Source organism: Heterodontus francisci, chromosome 24 (assembly GCF_036365525.1).
Source record: "Heterodontus francisci isolate sHetFra1 chromosome 24, sHetFra1.hap1, whole genome shotgun sequence".
NCBI classification, from domain to species: Eukaryota; Metazoa; Chordata; class Chondrichthyes; order Heterodontiformes; family Heterodontidae; genus Heterodontus; species Heterodontus francisci.
This window is the reverse complement of record NC_090394.1, coordinates 44,953,424-44,978,219: the sequence shown is the minus strand read 5'-3', so window position 1 is coordinate 44,978,219 and position 24,796 is coordinate 44,953,424. Positions and strand designations below refer to the sequence as shown.

The window sequence follows — 24,796 nt, the reverse complement described above, 5'->3', positions numbered from 1 at the left end:
CCTGTGAGGAGCCCTACCACTGATACACAGGAAAGGTGCAACAGAAGCAACATGAGCACAAGAGTGATAATTGAGCAAGCCATTGGGTTGGTGAAGATACAATTCAGATGCCTGGACAGATCTGGGTGTTCCGAATGATAGTGGTGTGCAGCGCCTTGTACAACATAGTGCAGCAGAGAGAACTGGAGCTGCAGGAGATGGAGGGTGATGACCACTCTGCATCTTCGAAGGAGGAAGAGGAGGAGGAGCCTGAAGCTGCACACCTAGCTGCCAGTGATGCCTGGGAAGCCTCATACTGGCACAGTTCAGCTAACCTGAGGCTATGGAGTCACGTGGCTCACTAATGCTAAACCTATTGCACCCCCCCCCCCCCACCACACCCCCCCAACCCAACACAACGTATTCCCACAGTTAATAATCCTTACAATTCCCTGACACCGGCTGCTCGCCTTCTACTCCTGTCATACCATTTACCTCAAGACTGATGACAACTTGGCAGGCGAGAGGCAACAGTGGAGATGACTGGACCGAGGAGACTTGAATTAAAGTTTATGGTGCATAAACATTTACAATGAATTCGAGAAATTAACACACTTTTAAACACCCTAGTGAAACTACAAAGTCTTTCTTTTCCTTTTCCCTGTGGCTTCAGCAGAGCTGGAGACAGGCTGCTCCTTTCCCTGCTCAACTACTCAGATGCTCGTGGCCGACGTTCCCTGGGTTTTCAAGCACCCTGCCAAAGGCTGCCCACCTGCACCTGTGCAGGGGCAGACTCGGTTATTGGGACAGGAGTCAGCATGTGGGGCTCTGGCTGAGGAAGTGGCAAGGGGGGAGGAGTGGGAGCACCTTGAACAGAGTCCCCACTTCCATGTGCCCTTTCACCATGTTCCCTCACATGGCCCACAGGCATTCCCTGCTCGCCAAGAGTTGGAGCGCTCTTTGCTGCGCTTCAGTGAGGCACTGAAAGACCCTGGTGAGGCTTTCCTCCATCCTATTTAAACTGGAAGACCGAGTATGCAGGCTTTTGGTCAGGGCCAGCAAGTACTTGCTTGCCTGCCACATCTGATGCTCCATGCACGTGGCCACTCTTTCCATGGAGGTGGACATCAGGGGCCAGCCTTCCCAGATTGAGACTCCAACATTGCAGTTGCTGCCTGTGTCCTGACATTTGTAGCATGGATCCATTCTGTTCCTTTAAAGAGTGAGGCTTGAACAGTCAGGTACGGGTTGTGATTGTGCCTACCGGCTTGATTAGTCAGGAAACTGCTGCAAGCAGATCCATCAGTTAAAATTCTGCCCAGTGAGTCAAATGGCCTCCAGCTGTGCTATAAACCTTTATGGTTTTTTGTGTCCATTTAAGGGCACAAAGTCCATCTGTTGTGAAGTAAATGCAGGCGTGGATCAGCCAGAATGCTGTTTGCTTGTGACATCTTGCAGATTGAAATGAACTTGTCTGTCAATGGAAATAAAAATGGAAGAGATGTAAAATGAGCTGGCAACTCCATCACACAAAGTCAAGACGTCTGCTCTTCTTGTTCTTCATTGTGAGGCTGTACTGGCTGGCCAGGTGGAAGATTTTCGGTAGCTGAAAACATAAATGCAGAAGAGGATGGTTTAAGTAAGGGAATGGGATGTGGGTGGAAGACAAGAGGTGCATGGTCACAACATCCACAACTTGTACTTTGTACTAGTTAGCAGGGTGAGGATGAAGTGAAATTTGAGAAGGTGCAGGCAGGACTATGCCATCATCCTGGATCATCCTGGAAAGTTTCAGCGACACCAGGTGCAACAGCTTCTGTGACTGTTGTGCCAATAATGCGAAACAGGGTGGATGTGGAAAGGATGTTTCCCCATGTGGGAAAGTCTAGAACTAGGGGTCACTGTTTAAAAATAAGGGGTAGCTCATTTAAGACAGAGATAAGGAGAAATATTTTCGCTCGGAGGGTCGTGAGTCTTTGAAATTCTCTTCCTCAAAAGACGGTGGAAGCAGAGTCTTTGAATATTTTTAAGGCAGAGGTAGATAGATTCTTGATAAGCAAGGGGGTGGAAGGCTATTGGGGGTAAGTGGAAATGTGGAGTCATCAGTTCAGCCATGAACTTATTGAATGGCGGAGCAGGCTCGAAGGGCCGAGTGGCCTACTCCTGCTCCTAATTTGTATGTTCCTATGAAACAGTGTCTCCTCTAGGGCAGCCATGCATGTTGTCCGGCGGTTCTTTGCTGCTCACAAATGTGTTTGGGTGATGTGCCTGTCATAGCTGAATAGTTGGAAGTATGTGGGAGCTGACATGTGGGTGTGAGGCTGGCAGTAGTGATAAGTGTGTGAAGGTAAGGTCGAGCATATGAATGTTGGCATGAGTCCAGATTGCTCGAGATTGTTGATGGGTGAGCGATGGAGATATGATGCATTGAGCAATGTGTGAGGTTGGCAGTGCTGTGGGCAGGATATGTCATTTAAAGATGAAATCACTGACGACTATTCATGTGAGGTCATTGAACTTTTTCTGCTGCTGCAGGCAGGTCCTCAAGGCCAATCTCCTTTCATTGACCTCTGTGTCTATTGCTTCATTCCCTACTTAGGGCTGGATTTTGTGTAAGAGGCAGGGTTCCCTGAGCCGGGCCAAAAAGGCGGGTGAAACCACTCCTCAACCTTTACCTGCAGCCCCGCCCCACCCCCCGGAGCAATCCTCCGGTCCTTTTACATCAAAGTTTCCGACACCGGAATCTCCATCCCTTTAAAGGGACGTGGATCCCGCCTCCATGAGCTGCTGTCCAATCAGAGGGCCAGCAGCTCAGCAGTATCGGCGCACCCACTGGGAGTGGTGGCCACTGCAGAGGCCACAGATCCAGGCCCAGCAGTGGAACCCCGGACCTCAGGTAGATGAGGCAGGGTCGCTGGGGCCAGACCGGAAGCCCCTGGCAAGGGGGAGCGAGGGAGTGATCTTGCAGTCCAGGGGAGAGGGGTCCCAGGGGGTGAAATGGTTCCTGGTGGGAGTCCTCCGTGAGCCACAGATTGCCCATGGAGGAGGGACCCCTCCACCAAGCCCGCATGGAGGGGAAGATGCCCTCTCCACATGATACCAGCTGCAATGGGAAGAGGCCCTTAATTGTCCATTAATAAACCACTTAAGGGCCTCATTTGGCCTCTGGGTGGGAAGGCTGTCGTTGGCCTATCCCACCCCTGGTAAGATCGCTTGGCAACGGGGAGGCAATGGGCCCTCCGCCCCCCCTACCACCCATTGCGATTCTCCGTGACCCCACAGACTTAAGGGGGCCCATAAAAGCCAGCCCTAAGTGACGTCTTTCAAGACAATCTCCTGATCCCTGTGGAAAGATGATCTCTCTCCTTTCTCCCTCCTTATTCGGAGAAGCTGGGAATCCTCCCTCTGGCCTGCTGCTCCATCAATCCTCTTTCTTCCTTCTGAGAATCAGTTTCACAGACATTTCCAACACAAGGCCAAGGTTGGCCTTAAGAACTGCAGGCTAGCTTTAATTGGTACTAGCCTTGCACAAACCTAGGGTCCCTGCTGACCATAGAGTCACTCAGCAGTGCATTTATTGCTGGGCTGCATGCCACAATCATGTAGATGAGCAGGCACCACAAAGTTTGTTTGTTGCCTGCATTACTTTCACCATGCACAGGGTAATTGTGCATTGCAATCCCCATGCCCATGAATGAGTCTTATCCAATTTTTAGCCTTAACTGATTGTGGAACCTTGCTGTGCACAAAAATTGTCTGCCACGTTACTTTTTCAAGTGTAGTCAGGGAAATGAGTTGTGTGTGAGGAGCTGTGACACAGTCTGAGTGATGTGAAGGAACTAAATTAAACCAAGTTCGTTCTTCCACTTACGCCTCCCAGCCTCAATTTCTCGGGAACTGACAGGAGAAGACGAGAGGATCCAAACACAGCTACATGGGCAGCCCTGCGAGGGATACTACACTTACAGCAAAATGCCCTGTGACATCTACATCCGCAAAGAGGTACCAGGACAAGGGTAGTCATAGCAACCCAGAAAATTAGCAAAAACTGACAACAGCCACAAAAACTGCCCTGAGAATATTCCTAATTGCATATGAAGATGAGAGGTGTGCAGTGGGACATGGACAGACCATAACTTCAACTGCAGCTGTATCCAATCTAAAGCAGCTCTCAGACAGAATCTGTATTGTGGGCTGGGAGTGGACCCGGGGGCTGGGCCCTGAGGGCTGGGTGTGGACCTGTGAGACTGGGATTGGGACCAGTGGGGTGAGGGGGTGGGAGGTAGGGGGCTGGGGAGTGGGTCTTGGGGGGATGGGGAGTGGGCCCCGGGGGGATGGGGAGTGGGCCCTGCAGGACCAGGAAGTAGGCCCAGGGAGTTTGCCCCAGGAGACTGGGAATGGGCCCAAACGCAGGGAGCAGTCTGCTTTCTTCCCTGTTGCCACCAGTGCTGCAATCTGTGCTTCTTAACAAGTCACAGCTCAGCGAAAATATGTGCAAGTGTAAGAGGTGTTGTGTGAGGCCACATTCACTGGCATGTTCCTATGCTCAGTAATTCAGTAAAGTCAGCGATACAGGCTCCTGTTCACGCCATTTTATATTGTATTTTATTTTTTCCCTGCTTCAGGTATTTTATCCCAAGGACAGTTTCCACAGCCCTGTGATACTGGATCTTATTTTCAGACAGGTAAGAAAACTAGACCAGATGTGAAAGGTGTCTAGGGGTCTGTTACTATCGTCACCTGGTCTTATTGTAACAGGGTTTAATTTTAAATACACTTTATTTTGAGCTCCTCATTTTGTAAATTTTGTTCACAACTTTCCAATTACAAGACAAAGAAACCAATTCACACAGGCTTTCTGAGGTTTAAAGAAGAAAGATGAAATTTTATTAAACTCTCAACTTAAACTCTAATACGGCTCATGCCTACGGATATACGACACACCCACTCCAGCATGCACAGGCGATATACACATGCAGATAGGAACAGAAAAGAGAAGAGGAAAATATAGTAGAGAGGCATTTGAGGCAATATCTTGTTACGGTGCTTTGAGCTCACTGTAGTCCTTTTGTAAGTAGTCTTGCTTTTCGTTGGGGCCCAATAGTCTTCTTAAAAACCTTGTTCACGTAGGAAACTTTTCTCTCTTTGAGTTTCACATGTTTTCACAAGGTTCAGTTCCAAGGGAAGGAGATGGAAGCAGGCAGACAGGAGAGGCTGTAATTCTTGCTTCAATTCCAGGAGAGATCTTTACTCCATGAGCACACGGCTTTGTCTCAGTTTAAATCCTTTGTTGGAAGTTCAAATTCTCTGCAACAGCCAGTTAGTCATGTGACTAAAACTGATCTGACCACTTCTTCTGTGTATTGGGGAAGCAATGACTGGGTCCCCATTGTTCCAACACTGCTAGTACAATGAAAATGTCCTTCCAGTCAGGGCTTGCAATTTTAAGTTTTAATGTTCATGTGGCGAAATAATGTGTGCCTCAGTTTTGGTAGGTGGGGAGGGGTTTGCCTGACATAGTAGATATCCAGTTTCCTTCAGAAATGGGACATTGAATTTGGAGCAATTTCTCTCCGGTCTTAGCCTCTGTGTGGATTGGTTCAATATCTATGCTCCCGGGTTTGAGCCTGGCTTAAGTTAGTACTTTTGTGGGGTGGTATTTTATGGGGGTATTTATTATTTTCTCTGCCTCCCTGCACCTCTCCAGTTTTTAATACTCAGTCTTGTGACATACACTCCCACCAAAATATTTCACTTTGATTGTTTCATTTTAAATTAAAGTTTTAGAGAGCAGCAAATTTTTAATTTTAAACATCTAACATATATTCCACATCTTAACTCAAGTTTAGCTAATTTTATGTAAACAAGCTGATCCATATTTTGGTAACTTTCTGCAATTCCTTGCATTTTTATGCAAGAGTTTCAGAGTCCCTGATTGCTGAGGATTATTCACCTATCATCAGCTGCTGTTTCTCTTTTCTGTGTTGCTCCCAACAAGAAATAATATATGAGCACAAGAAGCCTTCCTTGATTGGAGTGATTTTGTAATGTGAATCAAAAATTTAGATTCGATTAAATTTTAAGTTACTCTACCTCCTGCATTCTGCAGCTACTTTACTCAATGGTGAGCTTTTACTATTTTTAGCCGCCTTTACCTACTATCTGACTGTCCAAATACATGGGGATTAATTTTCCAGAAGTTCACCTGTTTCAGTACAATTCTTTAAACAGTTACAGTTATACTAGATGATCAAATGTGAGCTTTAATTGAGCTGCCTGCTATACGAAATAATTCCTACTGTAACAGCTAGGCCAATGCAAAACCACGTCAAAATAAGTCAGGTTGTTGGTAAAGTGTTAAAACAAGAAATAATTGCTTTGTTATGAAACAATTGATTAAATTCAGTAGCATTCAATTGGCAGCTTGAAAAACAAGTTAAAGCATTGCTAAAATTTTGGAAGAAAAGCAGGAATTGGAGGTCCAGCTCCCAGAATGTTTATGGCCACTTTTTGCTTCTATGAATTTTGGGCCTAAAGTTTTACTTTAAAATTGCAAACCTAAATGGAAACGCATGACCAAGTGCCATGAGTGGATTGGATCCATGGTTAATCTAATCCTGTTCTCCTGTTCTGGGAGAAACAAATGGATTTTCCTGTGAGGTCATTTTACTTTCCCACCACCACACTAGCCCTGACCTCCCCTACCCATCACTGCAACATCTAAAGGCAGCTCAGAATCGGTGCATTCCCATTGATGCTATTCTCTAACTGGCCAGTAGGAGATGCAAGAGAGTATAGACCGCAGATAAGTCTGACTCAGATCTTTGGAGGAATCAGTGTCGAAGCTCAGCATTAACCTAAGAGTGTAACAACAGAAATCGCACATTACAAGAGTAGACAGATACCCCAGAATAACAGACAGGGAACAACTCGAGGGGTTCAGGCGGTTTATATATAGAATAACAAATACCTGGGAGAGAGTTATAGGCTGGGAACCAATCGAGGGGTTTGGGGGTTTATATATGGAATACCAGATAACCTGGAGTGAGTTACAGACTCCAATCTAATTGAAGGGTTAGGAGGTTTAATATATAGAATGACAGATATCCAGAAGTGAGTTACAGGCTGGAATCTATATAGAATAACACATACTTGGGAGTGAGTTACAGACTGCACTCTAATCAGGGGCTTTGGGCAAGTTTATATATATCGAATAACAGATATATATCTGATAACAGATTTTGAAGCAAGGATCTAATCGAGGGGTTCAGGGGTTGCTTTTCTGTGGAGGTGTTGTGTAGCTTCTTAATAACTTTTTGTTTGATTTTCCTTTATTTCTGTAAAGATCGTGAACGACACGTTCTCTGAAACTTGTGTGAGACTGAATAAAGAGGAACAGATGAAGATGAAATCTCTACTAGGTCAGTATTCCAAACTCTGCTGGGATAGGGTGGAGGGGCTGGATGGCAATAGAGCAGAGAGGGAAAGTGAAAAAGATGGAAGGATGGGGAGTGAAATAGATGTCGGGTGGATTTAGGTAGGAGTGCGATGCCAACATGAACTCTGAATTGAAAGCAATGCAACAGATGGAATATTGGGGTTAGCTGCAGTCCCATTGCACTCTCACTGTAACTACTTTTTGTGTGTCTGATGAGAATGTATTTGATTTCAGTTTTCAGAGATAAACTAAATTGTAGAAAGGTCATAGAATGGCTATGATGGATTTGGGAAACATTACTTAAAGAGATGACGATGAATAGGCAATGGCAAACATTCAAAGAGCACATGGATGAACTGCAACAATTGTTTATTCCTGTCTGGCGCAAAAGTAAAACGGGAAAGATAGCCAAACCATGGCTTACAAGGGAAATTAGAGATAGCATTAGATCCAAGGAAGAGGCATATAATTTCACCAGAAAAAACAACAGACCTGAGGATTGGGAGCAGTTTAGAATTCAGCAAAGGAGGACCAAGGGATTGATTAAGAAGGGGAAAATAGAGTACGAGAGTAAGCTTGCGGGGAACATAAAAACTGACTGTAAAAGTTTCTATAGATATGTGAAGAGAAAAAGATTGGTGAAGACAAATGTAGGTCCCTTACAATCAGAAACAGGGGAATTTATTATGGGGAACAAAGAAATGGCTGACCAACTAAATGCATACTTTGGTTCTGTCTTCACAAAGAAAAACACAAATATCATACCAGAAATGTTGGGGAACACAGGGTTTAGTGAGAGGGAGGAACTGAAGGAAATCAGTATTAGTAGAGAAATGGTTTTGGACAATTGATGGGATTGAAGGCCGATAAATCCCCAGGGCCTGATAATCTACATCCCAGAGTACTTAAGGAAGTGGCCCTAGAAATAGTGGATGCATTGGTGGTCATCTTCCAAGATTCTGTAGACTCTGGAACAGTTCCTACAGATTGGAGGGTAGCTAATGTAACCCCACTATTTAAAAAGGGAGGTAGAGAGAAAACAGGGAATTATAGACCAGTCAGCCTGACGTCGGTTGTGGGGAAAATTCTAGAGTGCATTATCAAAGATTTTATAGCAGAGCACGTGGAGAATAGTGATAGAATCGGACAGAGTCAGCATGGATTTATGAAAGGGAAATCATGCTTGACAAATCGACTAGAATTCTTCGAGAATGTAACTCATAGAGTTAATGAGGGGAGCCAATGGATGTGGTTTATTTGGACTTTCAGAAGGCTTTCATCAAAGTCCCACATAAGAGATTAGCATGTAAAATTAAAGCATGTGGGATTGGGGGTAGTGTATTGTGATGGATAGAAAATTGGTTGGCAGACAGGAAACAAAGAGTAGGAATAAACAGGTCTTTTTCCAAATGGCAGGCAGTGACCAGTGGGATACTGCGGGGATCGGTGCTAGGACCCCAGCTATTCACAATATATATTAATGATTTAGATGAGGGAACTAAATGTAATATCCCCGAATTTGCAGATGACACAAAACTGGGTGGGAGGGTGAGTTGTGAGGAGGATGCAGAGAGGCTACAGGGTGATTTGGACAAGATGAATGAGTGGGTAAATGCATGGCAGATGCAGTATAATGTGGATAAATGTGAGGTTATCCACTTTGGTAGCAAAAACAGGAAGGCAGATTATTATCTGAACGGCTATAAACTGAGAGAGGGTAATATGCAATGAGACCTGAGTGTTCTCGTACACCAGTCGCTGAAGGTAAGCATGTAGGTGCAACAGGCGGTAAAAAAGGCAAATGGTATGTTGTCCTTCATAGCGAGAGGATTCGAGTACAGGAGCAGGGATGTCTTGCTGCAATTATACAGGGCCTTGGTGAGGCCACACCTGGAATATTGTGTGCAGTTTTGGTCTCCTTATCTGAGGAAGGATGTTCTTGCTATAGAGAGAATGAAGCGAAGGTTTAGCCAGACTGATTCCTGGGATGGTGGGACTGACGTATGAGGAGCGATTGAGTCGGTTAGTTTAGTTTAGAGATACAGCACTGAAACAGGCCCTTCGGCTCACCGAGTCTGTGCCGACCATCAACCACCCATTTATACTAATCCTACACTAATCCCATATTCCTACCACATCCCCACCTGTCCCTATATTTCCCTACCACCTACCTATACTAGGGGCAATTTATAATGGCCAATTTACCTACCAACCTGCAAGTCTTTTGGCTTGTGGGAGGAAACCGGAGCACCCGGAGTAAACCCACGCAGACACAGGGAGAACTTGCAAACTCCACACAGGCAGTACCCAGAATTGAACCCGGGTCGCTGGAGCTGTGAGGCGGTGGTGCTAACCACTGCGCCACTGTGCCGCCCTCGGATTATATTTGCTGGAGTTCAGAAGAGTGAGGGGGGATCTCATAGAAACCTATAAAATTCTAAAAGGACTTGACAGGGTAGATGTAGGAAGGATGTTCCTGATGGTGGGGGAGTCCAGAACAAGGGGTATTAGTCTAAGGATTCGGGGTAAACCTTTCAGGACTGAGATGAGAAGAAATTTCTTCACCCAGAGAGTGGTGAGCCTGTGGAATTCGCTAACACAGAAAGCAGTTGAGGCCAAAACATTGTATGTTTTCAAGAAGCAGTTAGATATAGCTCTTGGGTCTAAAGGGATCAAAGTATATGGGGGGAAAGCAGGTACAGGTTACTGAGTTGGATGATCAGCCATGATCATAATGAATGGCGGAGCAGGCTCGAAGGGCTGAATGACCTACTCCTGCTTCTATTTTCTATGTTTCTATGTTTCATAAAATACTAATAGAAACCTTGAAATGTAATAACAAAAAGAATGTAATTTATTCAGTCACCTTGAAACATTGGCTTTGGTCCCAGCCCTTTAATCAGGCTGGTTATCAGTTGTATTTTGCTTTTAGGGTTGTCAGATTTTATTGAGATTGTGCCAGTTTTTTTGAAACTATTTATCAGCTTTTCAGAGTTATGTAGGTTAGCTTGTAGGAAACACCCAGCAGGCCAGTCAGCATCTGTAAATACAGGGGATGATACTTTCAGGAGGTGACCATTCAATAAAACCAGTCTGAAGCATGGGCATGCAAAATACAATGATCTGGCTTTCCTCGAGGAAATGACTGGGAGGAGTTACTGAGCTGAATTAACATCAGTAGGGAAGTAGACAGTCAGGTGCTGGTTGGAAAGAGTTAGTGAGTTTGGCAAATGCTAACTGATATGTGTTTTACTGACTGTATTTTTACTGATGTTAATCCAGTTTCCTCAGACTGTCTGGTTCAATGACTCCTCCCTGTCATTTCCCGAATATGCTAACAGCATTCGCTGCTAAATAGATAAATGTTAAACTGCTGTTAGTGGATCCTCCCCTAGCCCTTTTGAAAGCATTCCCTTTGAATGACTCAGACTGCTACAAGTACAATAATTGTTAGTGTGTATAATAACACAGTGGCATTTATTTCTCTTCAGCTGAAAACAAGATTCAAGCCTCAACTCTGGTGAAGGATGATGCTGTCAAGAGGAAGATTGTGATGGCGGCCAGAGAGACTTGGGATGTTTATTTCTGCCGTCTGTTCCCTGCCTCTGTGAGGACAACTTTCCTGCATTTACACAAATTTATTTAAACCGTAGCATGTTGTGACTTTAAATATTACTTAGCAGTGCTTTTAAAATCGTCAGCGTTTTGTGGAGGACCTATAATGGGCTGGAGAATGCAGTAATGTCTCTGATAAAAGGACAGCTCATTGATACTTAGGAACAGGAGACAACCATTCAGCCCCTCGAGCCTTTTCACCATTAAATTATATAACGGCGAACTGTACCTCAACTCCAACTCTGCACAAATATTCTGGTCTGGTCCCCAAAGGTTATTCAGCAACGTTCTGCAATCTGCATCAGTTACATCTCCAAATCTGGTTGATGCCTTCCAGGCATTTTCTCTGCCCAGAAACTATTTCAATCTCTAATCCCCCATCCCAACTCCCAACCATATTTATACAGCTCATTTTTGAAGGAATTATGCATTCAGATTTTTCCTGGAAGTCTTTTCCATGATCAGCTACTCTGGGAAAAGGAGTTTTTATTCTCTTGTCTCTTGAGGCTCTTAACTGCACCCTCCAAAGTCAAATAGCTGATTTACACCAACATCCCAACATTTCATTTTCTGATTATTTCTCCTCTAAAGTAATGTGGCCAGCACAGGAGCAGCCGTGAGCATCAGAACTTTCTGCACCTGGATCGCTGCTTGGCCCTAGGGAATGGGAGAGAACAAAGACAGCCTAAAAATGTATCTGCTCACTTTACCTGGTGGTTTTTTAACTTGTTGCTAATTTCCAATCATTCGTGAAACTCTTGCAGGGCAGTGTGGGCACTGGAGTGCAGATTCTGGGAGTCTCCCATAAAGGAATCAGCCTACTGAAACTAGTGAGAGCTAGCAGCCCAGCAGCAGAGAACCTGAGGGTGCTCAGGAGCTACAGGTACGGAGAGCAGACTGCGATATGTTTCACTTCACCCTGCTGTCCTGAGGACTTGCCCCATCCTAATCCATCTTTCCTTGGGGTCCTTGGTTTCTCAACAAGTGCCCATTGTTCTTTTGTGTGCCTAGACAATAATTTGACCAGCTGTTCTACCATGATGGGCATTGCAGCTTATCTTGATCCTGTATTCCACATGTCTTACCTGCAGGGTCTACTGGACAATAACTAGCAGCAACTTCCCTTCCTACTCCAAGAATACTGAGGCTGATTGTAGCCCAAGTCCCTTTTTGTTATCCTGATCAGCTGACTCATCATAAGCCTAACAGCCGGGGCCTCCCTAATTTGTGTGGTTCAGTACCATACTCAACAAACCAGCAAGAAAGCTTCTGCTGTTCTCTCTAAGCCATTGTTTTCGCTCAACACTGCAAACTCTGTTCTCTAACACTAACTCCATCCCTCTCGTTGCCCACTGTCTGAGGCTGATCCAGACCGTTCACAACCACAGTGTCATAATTGACCCTGCGCTGAGCTTCTGACCCCATAACCTGTCCATCACCCAGATCTGCCTGCTTCCACCTTCGTTTCTGCCCTTGCCTCAGCTCATCTACTGCTGAATCACACTCCCATGCCTTTGTTACCTCCAGACTTGACTATTCCAACCGTCTCCTGGCCAGCCTCCATAAACATGAGCTCATCCAAAACTCTGCTGTTTGTATCCTAACTCGCACCAAATCCCATTCAACCTACACTAGCTCCCAGACCAGCAAAGTCTTCAATTTAAAACTTGCATTGTTGCTTACAAATCACGCCATAATCTCACTTCTCCCTACCTCTGTAATCTCCTCTAGCCCTCCAACCTTGCGAGATATCCGCTCTGTTCCAATTCTGGCCTCTTGCGAATCCCCCATTTTAATCCCTCCACCATTGGCAGCTGTGCCTTCAGCTGCCAAGGCCCTGAGCTCTGGAATTCCCTCTCTAAGCCTCTCTGCCTCTCTCTTCTCCTTAAAACCTACCTCTTTGACTAAACTTTTGGTCACCTATTCTAATATCTCTTTTCAAAAGCAAAATAATGCAGATGCTGGAAATCTGAAATAAAAACAGAAAGTGCTGGAATTAATCAGCAGAACAGGTGAAAGGTCGTCGAACTGAAACATTGGGGTGAATTTTATGCTCTCCGCCACGGCGGATTTGGTGGCATGGGGGTGATATAATTAGGCAGGAGGTGTTTTCTCGGATTCCTGAAGGCGGGATATTTTAAAGGAATTAAGTTGGTGGCGCGTTTGCGACATTCTGGGGTTCCTCCAGCATGGTGGCGGAGTGCAGCTTTGCATTCATATAAATAACGTGAATACTCATCACTCTATGCATAGTTACAATTCAGTCCGACCTTCCAGATTAAGTGAATGGCGACACTATTACCATGCCAACCAGTTCATGATTGTTTCACCGTGGCATGCAGCAGTTGAATTTGTACAGTTGAGTCTCAGGTCTGTTCTCTTCTCTCTTTAACTCATCCACTAAACTAACGCCAGCATTGCAATGGATCTTTGCCTCCAGGCTTGGCACCAGCAAGGGTGAATCTTCGCGGGATGGCGACGAAGGCAAGGGGGTGTGCTACATGGAGCATCAGGAGAGGGTAGTCGGGGAGGGAAGGGTGGAGTTGATCGGGTGCATGGAGGATCAGGGCAGGGTACTCGGGGAGGGAAGGGTGGGGCAATCGGGTGCATGGAGGAGTGGGTGGAACATCCAGGTTGTTGAATGGTTGATGTTGATGGTGAAGATGCATGTTGTCAGCTGCAGGGGTGGTAAATGGATTGAATCAGTACTGTGTGAAGATCTTTGGCAAGGGCCTAAAGGGAGGGATGAGTGCTGCCAACATTGGGGAGCTGTGGGGTAAATTGAGGGTACTGGCTAGCAGAGTACGATCTAGTACTAGCTAGTACGATCACAGTCAATGGGGGCTAATGGATTCTGTAGGGGGTGAGGTCAAGCCTAATGGGTGGGTATTCGACAGCTTCATATGGAGGGGAACGGGACTTGGCAACAATGTTCAGGTTGATGTGAAGAGGTTCAAGGGTAAGAGTCAGCATGTCAGTAGTGATGGGAGTAGGATCGGGGGAAGGGATGGGATGAATAAATTGATGATTACGCTGTGCATGGTATTGTGGAAGGGGTGGGGGGGTGGTTCAATGGTTAAGGAGGGAAGGGTAATGGTAACATTGGGTGGGTCAAGCATGATGGGCTCAGGCTGGAAGGTTGCAGGAGGAGGTTGGAAGGTGGGGAAAATTGTCCTGAATTCCACTTGCGCCATTTTCTCCAATGATAATGGAAATGACGTGGACATTCAAGGAGAGCAAAGAGAGTAGGAGGAAGCAAACCACAGGGGGTGTGTCTTCTGCCTGGCTGCAATTTGAAGGCAGATATAAGGGAACTGTTCATTGCCTTGATGTTTCAGCTCAGTGTCAACAGAGGGCTGAATCGCCATGCTCTGCTTATTTATTGTTCAGAAAAGCAACAGTGACATTGCTCACATACACCCAATTTGTCTAGTACCATAGGAAGTACCATAGTACAAAGAGAAAGACTAAGGAAGGCTCTTTTACTTCAACTCATGATGCCGCCAGCAGCAACAGGCAGAACAAAAAGGTAAGGAGACAGGCACTGGCACATCATCGCATCCTCTGGACAGACAAATTACCTACAAATGTCAGAGAGACAATGCCAGATACGCCTAAGGATGTCACGTGAAATGGTCACAGAAATTTTTCGGATCTTGTGACCTGCAGCTGTTAAGCTTTGGTGGGAATCCCATGCCAGTTGCCCTCAAGGTGTCTGCTGCACTCAATCTTTCTCCAGCAGCTCCTTCCAGGGATCCACGGGCGACATATGTGGCATCTCACAGTCTGTGACCCACAGGTGCATCAAAGAGGTGACCAATGCCGTTTTTCGCCATGCCAGTGATTTCATCTACTTACCCATAGCCAAGGATAACCCGGCAGCAAGGTCTGCAGCCATCAGTGCCATCGCTGGCTTCCCTAGAGCGCAAGGGGTGATCGACTGTACTCATGTGGCCGTTAGAGCTCCCTGGGACCAGCCTACTGTCTTTGTTAATTGCAAAAGCTTCCACTCCTTAGACTGCAGCTGCTTTGTGACCACAGAAGAATCATGCACGTTTGCGCACGTTTTCCAGGGACCTGTCATGATTCATACATTTTGAGGAACTCCCAGCTGCCGGTAATTTTCGAGGAACCTGCCGAAGTGGACGACTGGATCCTGGATGACAAGGGTTATCCCCTTTGTACATGGTTGATGACACCAGTGCGTCATCCCCAATGTTACAATGCTGCACACGCATCCACCAGAGACATCACTGAACACAATGATGGCATACTGAAAATGCAATTCTATTGCCTTTTCCTGTCTAGAGGGGTTCTTCAGTACACGCCATAGAAGGTATCATGAATAATCATTGTCTGCTGTGCCCTGTACAACCTTGCAATTAGACACGGTAACATTCTGCAGGTGGAGGAACAGGAGGAACACCAGACCTGCTCAGATGAGGATGACTATGAAGAGGTTGAGGAGGAGGACAACAATGACAGCAATGCTGTCATCGATATGACGGCCATGGAGAGACATGCTAGGGACATCAGGGAGAACCTAATTTATGCATGTTTAAGCCAACAATAAGCCAGATCATCAAAGAACGTTGGGAGGAGAAACATAACAATTCCCCACAGAAATTCCCTTTTTCATGAGGTCCTATTCATCGCTGCAATCTTAACAAAGCGTGGCTGCACTTTCATGTGATTGCCATTTGAAATCATTCACGGGCTACAATGAATGCGATAACATGCCACTGCAAGCAGCGTTAAGTTATGACTGTAGAAAACAAAAGTAAGGCATGGCAGTATTGGAAAAAGTTATCAATCATCAATGGGAAAACCGTCATCATTGAAGAATGAAGGCTCAAATTCCAATGAAAAATGGACACTGGACAATTCCTGCGATGCTTTGCAAGCATATTGCTCCTGCCATTGACCTCCAGGAAACATCATTGTATCCATCTGTAACCAAGCGAAACATTACTGAGAGTGAATCAAATTTTGCATGAAATAAAAATGCATTAATAAATCTTTTTTGTTCTCACAATCTGTACATCACCTGTGCCACCTTTGTGCTCAAAACTGTTTCAATTTCCTTTTTTTCCCACTACATCCAGGTGCTATCCTGACATTAGCAGCTGAGGTTGAGGCAGTCTGCTCAGTGCACTACCCCGTTGCTGTGAATGACCGTAGCGGGCATCCTCTGGAGAAACGGGGCTTGATGGCTCCATCCTACTGGGGGTCTGCAGCATTGGTGCTTGAGTATCCCCTGTAAGGGGGTCGATGGCAGTGGGGAGGACGATATGCCACCTACCCTGGGGGTGTCCTGAGAGGATGACCTGGGCCAGCTGGCAGGCGCTCCACCTCCATCTGTGTGCACAATGTCACCTGCCTGTCTCCCTGAGGGGAAGAAGCACCTGGAGGGAAGTTCAGGTTCCTCGTCCCCTCTCGCTTATACTCTGCTGCATGGAGCCCATGGCAACAGCGATGGAGTGCAGGTCCGATCGCATATGGCTCAAGTGCTCAACCAGACTCGCCAGGAAGCTCGCCAGACTCTCGACTGAGGAAGCCATACACTCATATGCCTGGGCCATGGCAGATATCATGGCCTGCATGGACTCCTCCATGGCACGTGCAAAGCCACGCATGACCTCAGGTATCTCTGACATATTTTCCACACACCTTTGCTGCACATCCAGCAGACTTCTCGTAGCAACAAACAGAAGATCATCATGAGGGTAGGGCTGAGCTGATCCTAGCAGTCCTCAGATTGTCAGTGGACCCAGCTGGCACATGCTTCCTCAGCTGCTGGGACGTGTCTATGTCGTGCACACCAGCTTATTACCCAGATTCTAATCTTAAACCCGCCGCGGACCATGTGGACGTATCTGCGGTGGTGGAGATGGAAGAAGAGGCAGGTGACAGTGCACCCTCTGGCAGCTTCTTCCTCCCCAGAGGAGGATTATTGGGCCACGTGGCGTTCTGTGACTCGAGTGCGGGCACCTACAGTGGAGACACAAACAGAGGCACTTTAAGCATGTGCTTCACATGAGTTCGCACTCCTTCAGTTTCCACATCTGGCTGCAAAAGCAGAGATGACACTTCATCCTTATGCCATGTGGCTCCTGCCTCACCATCTCTACTCACCCTACCTCCCTCCTCGCATGACCTCCAATGCCTCCTCCTCAGCCGTGGTCAGCAGTCTGATGTCAGGGACCCCCTCCTCCTGTTTTGGCACGCTGACGCTGGTTGTGGCTTCGTTTATCCTGCAGGAGACAATGCAGATTTAATGACATGGCCAATAATGCATCACAACCATTGTATAAATGTAACAACATCACTTATTCTGCAGTGGCTTTCACACAACACATCCAAGCACATATTCAATGCCAATCTTCATCTTGGCGCAAAATCATTTAGTGAATGGCACCAAGGCTGTTCACGCCTTCCATTACATTCCTTGCATACCTTCTGCCTTAAAGATACAGAGCCAGGGAGGAAAACAATGGAGCTGCTTCACCAGGACCACTTACCCTCGCTGATCTGAGCAAGTCATTGATGAGCTTGCAGCACTGCACCCATGTTCTATGAGTGACCCCACAGTTTGAGACCTCCACTGTTACCTCCATCCAGGCTGCCTTGGTGAGGCAGGAGGGTCTTTGCGCTCCATCTGCAGGGAAGAGGACCTCCCACCTTTCCCTGACAGCCTGGAGGAGAAACTGCAAGGAGGCATCACTGAACCATGGAGCGGAACGCTGCCCGCTGGCTGCCATGAGATTCACTTTGGCTGCAGGTAAAATAAATGATGTGAAGGTGGTGGTGACTTTCACAAAATAAGGGAGGCAAAAATATTTTGATTTAAGTAAAAACTTCAATTTAAGTTAGTTTGAAGATACTTACATGAAAGGAAGGCTGCTGAACCTTGAGGCTGCAAGCACAGAATGTTTTATATCTGTGGTGATCATGGTGCTTGGGGCAGTGATGGTGGGTTCCACCATTGAAAAACCACCCCTGCCACTTTATCCCATGTGTTTCCCGTGCCCATTGCTGCACACCCCATTTACATACAAAATCACGTGGTAAACGGGAATTGCAGCAGAAGTAGAAGTTACGACAACTTCCGGTCCCACCGTCGGGAATGTCGCAGTACTCATAAAATTCCACGCAGTAACTCTGTTTCTCTCTCCACAAATGCTGCCAGACCTGCTGAGTATTTCCAATATTTCTTGTTTTTACTTCCAATATCTCTTTATGTAGCTTGGTGTCCTATTTTGTTTGGAAATTGCTCCTGTGAAGCACCTTGGGATGTTTTATTACTTTAAATATAAATCAAGTTGTTGTTGTAGGTTACTGACCTGCCCTGGCAGGTCTGACACTCTGCCATTGTTAGTCTATAACCAGCCACTAAGAAGTGTCTTATAGTCACTTGGAGCAGGTGACCCTACCTGACCTCTTGAAATTGAGGTGTGAGGAAGGAACCATGCGTCACAAACTGCTTCACTGCTTTCAGTTCGGTAAGACAGATGTAACCCGGCAGGAGCTTCTTTCCTTATTGTATTCCTTGGTAGTCAGGTTTGGAGATGATGAGTTTCTGTATCGATACCCAGTTAACCCAGAGAAAGTACAGTGTATTCAGTACACATCTGCTTATGAGTTTCTGCACTCTGCCTCTGTACTAGAATTTTGTATGGCATTCAAGGATCCAGGGTCAGAGGCATGGATCCAACAGTGCTTTAAATTTACAATACCCAATCTAACCATTATCCTAATGGCCACCTTTCAGCTACACAGACATCTTGTTTGTCACCATCCCTTCTAAGAACATGCTGGACTTCAACCTCATCAATGAAAAGCTGATTCTGTTTTCCTCCAAGGCTCCACAAGTTAAGAGTATGATCGATTACTTCATCACTGAACTGAAGAAGGTGCGTGAGGACTTGCTTTTAGGTTCTTTCACATGGTCGTTGCATGAAGGAGGTGGTTAATGCTTCTTAACAACTTTATGTTCATGATTCAAGGCATGAACTCTCGCCTCTGAGTCAGTAGGTATGGGTTCAAGTCCCACTCTAGGTGGATGTAAAATATCCCATGGTACTAATCAAAGAACAGGGGAGTTTTCCCCAGTATCCTGGACAATATTTGTTCCTCAACCAACATCACTAAAACAGATTATCTAGCCATTGCTGTTTGTGGGAGCTTGCTGTGCATTTTTTCTTATTTTTTTTGTGGGATGTGGGTGTCGCTGGTTAGGCCAACATTTATTGTCCAGCCCTAATTGCCCTTGAACTGCTAGGCCTTTTCAGAGGGTATTTTTAAGAGTCAACCACATTGCTGTGGGTCTGGAGTCACATTTAGGCCAGACCAGGTAAAGATGACAAATTTCCTTCCCTAAAGAACATTAGTGATGGGTTTTTACAACAATTGACAATGGTTTCATGGTCACGATTAGACTAGCTTTTTTTTTTAAATTCCAGATTTTGTTTTACTAATTGAATTCAAATTTCACCATCTGCCGTGGTGGGATTTGAACCCCTGTCCCCAGAGCATTAGCCTGGGCTCTGGATTATTTGTCTAGTGAGATTATATATATTACAACACCGCCACCCCCATACATTGGTTTCCTATATTACAATAATGACTACACTTCTAAGTGCTTCATTGGCTGTTAAAATTAGAACCAGTTGGAAAATCCAGGCCATAGTGCCTGCGACAGTCTCAAATGCTGTTGCAATTTAAGTAATAAAAAAGGGTTTGAAGGGGACCTGTGCACTGCTGGATTCCTCACTTGCCTTTTCACCTCTAGAAACTAGGCTTAATTCAGCCTTGACTGATGTGGTGAAACTCGCCAATATACAGGCAGAGTTTCAACCCCGTTTGTAATAACCTGCGACAGAACACAGTCCCTCATTTAGCAAACTCACTTACACAGAGTTCAGCAATGGCTGGACTGATAATGGGCATTCACGCTGGTCCTGGGATGCTAGAATTAAGGCATAATGTTGGGCTGGGTGAATGGGAGCTTGGTGTCAGTGTGGCACAGGAACACTTGGTTCAGTCTCCAGGGCACAAAGTGTGCCCTGCATTACAATGTCACCAGTACACTGCCATCAGTATGCTGCCCACCCATCCTCAGCTTTATTGGACAACCTCTGGTACCCAAGTTATCTACCGCTCCAGTCTTCATCACTCCAAAAGTCTTCATTTCCTACTCCTTTACCTCATTAATACTGTCCCCTCCTTCACTAACCTCCTCATAACGCTGACCATGTCCGCAATTAGCTCCTGCACCTCTTGCTCGCTGTCTGCCTTGCAAAGTGTCTTGGATGTTGTGTTACATGATCGGTGCTATTTCATGTCAGTGGCTGTGGTTAATAATAGCACAGAGTTAACGTTGCCTTTATATATGGCCTGTTACCAGGATTCTAACTATGTAATAGCAGTGAAGAGTCACATCACAAACAACAGCTCCTACCTACGATTCCACAAGGGGGACATCATCCGTTTGCAGCCCATGGAAGGTCTGGAGGAAGGTAAGTGTCTGTGGATCTCTAATTGTTCATTCTTAGGTCTCAAGTAAAGAAGGGAACAGCTAATTCCCAGATTTTACCTCTAAACTTGAGTGCCTGGAATAATTGTAAGCAACATACCCTTTAATTTTTTTTTCTGTAGCCGATTCTTTTAAGTGCCTTTCAGTTTTTTGGCACGGTAACTTAAGTGAGCCGACGTGTGCACAGTCTGCACGGCAGCTTTCCGGTTGCTGCATGGTTGTGGAGCTTAGAGGGAGCATTGGTTATAAGTAACTGGATGGTTAAATGGGCCAACTAACGTGGTACTGAGCCATGCTGAGCAGAAAGGCCCCAGAGTTAGACCCAGAACTGTGCTGATGTACTCCGTGTCTCAGTATACCTGGCTATGGAGCAGGATTCCTGCACCTGATCAGGTCCCCACTGGAAAAAGCACATGCCTGTATATCTGACAGGTTCAGCAGTGATACCCACCATTGGTGAAATGGTGCACTGATACTCACTGTCAAAGCTCCCATGCGAAGAATGCTCTTTGGTTCAGCCCTGAATGGCTGGGAATGTCTGGAATTTTATCGCAACAAAAGTCAGCACATTCAGAGAGGAGGAGAAAAAAGAGGGATCAGATTGGATCATGTGTCTGTCGGATTCCTGACTGGGTGTCTTGCAGTTGCATAGTCCATAGAACTGTCGGGCAAACCATAGGAAGTGAGATCTATTCTCATTCGGATCATCAACCTATAGCCCAATACCAGCCTGTATGTTAGCGGGGTGCAGGGGGGCGGTGTCGGGGGATGAGAGTATGAATCCACACCCTTGTCTGAAGCAAATGTGGTTTCACAACCAGGTGTTAGTGAGTGTGGATTCACAGCCTGGTGTCAGTGAGTGTGAATTCACAGCCTGGTGTCAGTGAGTGTGGATTCACAGCCTGATGTTGGGCGAGTGTGGATTCAGCCTGCTGTCAGTGAGTGTGAATTCACAGCCTGGTGTCAGTGAGTGTGAATTCACAGCCTGCTGTCAGTGAGTGTGAATTCACAGCCTGGTGTCAGTGAGTGTGGATTCACAGCCTGGTGTTGGTGAGTCTGGATTCAGCCTGCTGTCAGTGAGTGTGAGTTCACAGCCTGCTGTCAGTGAGTGTGGATTCACAGCCTGGTGTTGGGCGAGTGTGAATTCACAGCCTGCTGTCAGTGAGTGTGGATTCACAGCCTGGTGTCAGTGAGTGTGGATTCACAGCCTGGTGTTGGGCGAGAGTGGATTCAGCCTGGTGTCAGTGAGTGTGGATTCAGAGCCTGGTGTCAGTGAGTGTGGATTCACAGCCTGGTGTTGGGCGAGAGTGGATTCAGCCTGGTGTCAGTGAGTGTGGATTCAGAGCCTGGTGTCAGTGAGTGTGAATTCACAGCCTGGTGTCAGTGAGTGTGGATTCACAGCCTGGTGTCGGGTGAGTGTGAATTCACAGCCTGGTGTCAGTGAGTGTGGATTCACAGCCTGGTGTCAGTGAGTGTGGATTCAGAGCCTGGTGTCAGTGAGTGTGGATTCAGAGCCTGCTGTCAGTGAGTGTGAATTCACAGCCTGGTGTCAGTGAGTGTGGATTCAGAGCCTGCTGTCAGTGAGTGTGAATTCACAGCCTGGTCTCAGTGAGTGTGGATTCACAGCCTGGTGTCAATGAGTGTGGATTCACAGCCTGGTGTCAGGTGAGTGTGGATACACAGCCTGGTGTTGGGCGAATGTGGATTTGCTGTTTTGTTTTCTGTTTCTGCACTGCTTGATTTCTGTTCTGATGCCTTGCGACTGCCCTCAGACTGTTGCTACGGCTGCATAGTCAGAAAGAAGGTCATGCACCTAGAGGAGTTAAAGAAATACATTCCTGATTTTGGTGAGTTTGAAGCAGAACCAATTGCTTGCTTACTGTTTGTGTGATTCACCCCTCCTGCTTCCCCTCCCTTGGGGTGCTGATTTTTAACATGAAAAGAATTTGGAATGGATCCCCACCTCCCCATTGGTTCAGTTGGTAAGTGTACATTCCCAGGCCCAGTGTGGACAGTCCCGGGTCTGGTGTGACCCATCCAGTCTCATATAGACAGTCCCATTCTGGTGTGAATGGTCCAATCCAGTGTGAACAGGTCCTTAGCCCAATCATGCAGGCTTCCATATTCTCCTGCTGAAAGGTTCTCGTGTGGAGAATGTACTGAACTCAGCTCAAAACTCGAAGGAAAATTAACAAGTTGGAAACATACTAAAACATTTCCAGCCTATCTGAACCCAGGAGAGGAGGGGAGAAGACTGGAAATACTGTCAACCATGTTTACTGAAATACTAATACTATGTGTTACTGTGTTATTATTCCTTCTCACTGTATTAATGCTCCATCTCCTGGCAATAATGCTCCCTCTTGCTTTGTTAATGCTCCCTCTCGCTGTGTTAATGCTGCCTCTCTCTGTGTAAATGCTCCCTCTCGCTGCGTTAATGCTCCCTCACTGCGTTAATGCTCTCACGCTGTCGTAATGCTCCCTCTCGCTTCATTAATGCTCTCTCTAACTGTGTTAATGCTCCATCTCGCTGGGTTAAGGCTGCCTCTTGCCCAGTTAATGCTCCCTCTCGTTGTGTTAATGCTCCCTCTCTTCTCCTCCACAAATATCCCCATCCTCAATGATGGGGGAGCCCAGCACATCAGTGCGAAAGATAAGGCAGAAGTATTTGCAACAATCTTCAGCCAGAAGTGCCAAGTTGATGATCCATCTCCGCCTCCTCCTCAAGTCCCCAGCATCACAGATTCCAGACCTCAGCCAATTCAATTCACTCCGCATGATATCAAGAAACGACAGAAGGCACTGGATACTGCAAAGGCTATGGGCCCTGACAATATTCCGGCAATGGTACTGAAGACCTGTGCTCCAGATCTTGTCACATCCCAAGCCAAGCTATTCCAGTATAGCTACAACACTGGCATCTACCCGGCAATGTGGAAAATTGCCCAGGTATGTCCTGTACACAAAAAGCAGGGCAAGTCCAACCCGGCCAATTCCCGCCCCAACAGTCTACTCTCAATCATCAGTAAAGTGATGGAAGGTGTCATCAACAGTGCCATCAAGCAGCACTTGCTGAGCAATAACCTGCTCAGTGACGCTCAATTTGGGTTCCTCCAGGGCCACTCAGCTCCTGACCTCATTACAGCCTTGGTTCAAACATGGACAAAAGAGCTGAACTCAAGAGGTGAGGTGAGAGTGACTGCCCTTGACATCAAGGCAGCATTTGACGAGTGTGACATCAAGGAGCCCTAGCAAAACTGAAGTCAGTGGGAATCAGGGGGAAACTCTCTGCTGGTTGGAGTCATACCTAGCGCCAAGGAAGATGGTTGTGGTTGATGGAGGTCAATCATCTGAGCTCCAGGACATCACTGCAGGAGTTCCTCAGGGTAGTATCCTAGGCCCAACCATCTTCAGCTGCTTCATCAGTGACCTTCCTTCAATCATAAGGTCAGAAGTGGGGATTTTCGCTGATGATTGCACAATGTTCGGCAACATTCGCAACTCCTCAGATACTGAAGCAGTCCATGTAGAAATGCAGCAAGACCTGGACAATATCCAGGCTTGGGCTGATAACTGGCAAGTAACATTCGCGCCACACAAGTGCCAGGCAATGACCATCTCCAACAAGAGAGAATCTAACCATCTCCCCTTGACATTCAATGGCATTACCATTGCTGAATCCCCCACTATCAACATCCTAGGGGCTACCATTGACCAGAAACTGAACTGGAGTAGCCATATAAATACTGTGGCTACAAGAGCAGGTCAGAGGCTAGGAATCCTGTGGCGAGTAACTCACCTCCTGACTCCCCAAAGCCTGTCCACCATCTACAAGGCACAAGTCAGGAGTGTGATGGAATACTCTCCACTTGCCTGGATGGGTGCAGCTCCAACAACACTCAAGAAGCTCAACACCATCCAGGACAAAGCAGCTCGCTTAATTGGCACCCCATCCACAAACATTCACGCCCTCCACCACCGATGCACAGTGGCAGCAGTGTGTACCATCTACAAGATGCACTGCAGCAATGCACCAAGGCTCCTTAGACAGCACCTTCCAAACCCACGACCTCTACCAACTAGAAGGACAAGGGCAGTAAATGCATGTGAACACCACCACCTACAAGTTCCCCTCCAAGTCACACACCATCCTGACTTGGAACTATATCACCGTTCCTTAATTGTCACTGGGAAAAATCTTGGAACTCCCATCCTAACAGCATTGGGGG

General features: G+C 46.5%; 1 protein-coding gene across 1 annotated transcript in view; it reads left to right on the top strand.

Annotated features, from left to right (window-relative positions):
• The window catches only part of myo15aa (myosin XVAa), a 224,886-nt gene that overhangs the window by 105,272 nt on the left and 94,818 nt on the right, over positions 1-24,796 (top strand). The window contains exons 44-56 of the mRNA XM_068056767.1: positions 80-327; positions 653-822; positions 1,438-1,482; positions 2,515-2,591; positions 2,661-2,875; positions 3,860-3,981; positions 4,605-4,664; positions 7,325-7,400; positions 10,909-11,024; positions 11,797-11,915; positions 18,804-18,945; positions 20,439-20,556; positions 22,340-22,414. Coding sequence (XP_067912868.1) covers positions 80-327; positions 653-822; positions 1,438-1,482; positions 2,515-2,591; positions 2,661-2,875; positions 3,860-3,981; positions 4,605-4,664; positions 7,325-7,400; positions 10,909-11,024; positions 11,797-11,915; positions 18,804-18,945; positions 20,439-20,556; positions 22,340-22,414 — 1,583 coding nt within the window. The remainder of the gene's footprint in view (positions 1-79; positions 328-652; positions 823-1,437; positions 1,483-2,514; positions 2,592-2,660; positions 2,876-3,859; positions 3,982-4,604; positions 4,665-7,324; positions 7,401-10,908; positions 11,025-11,796; positions 11,916-18,803; positions 18,946-20,438; positions 20,557-22,339; positions 22,415-24,796) is intronic.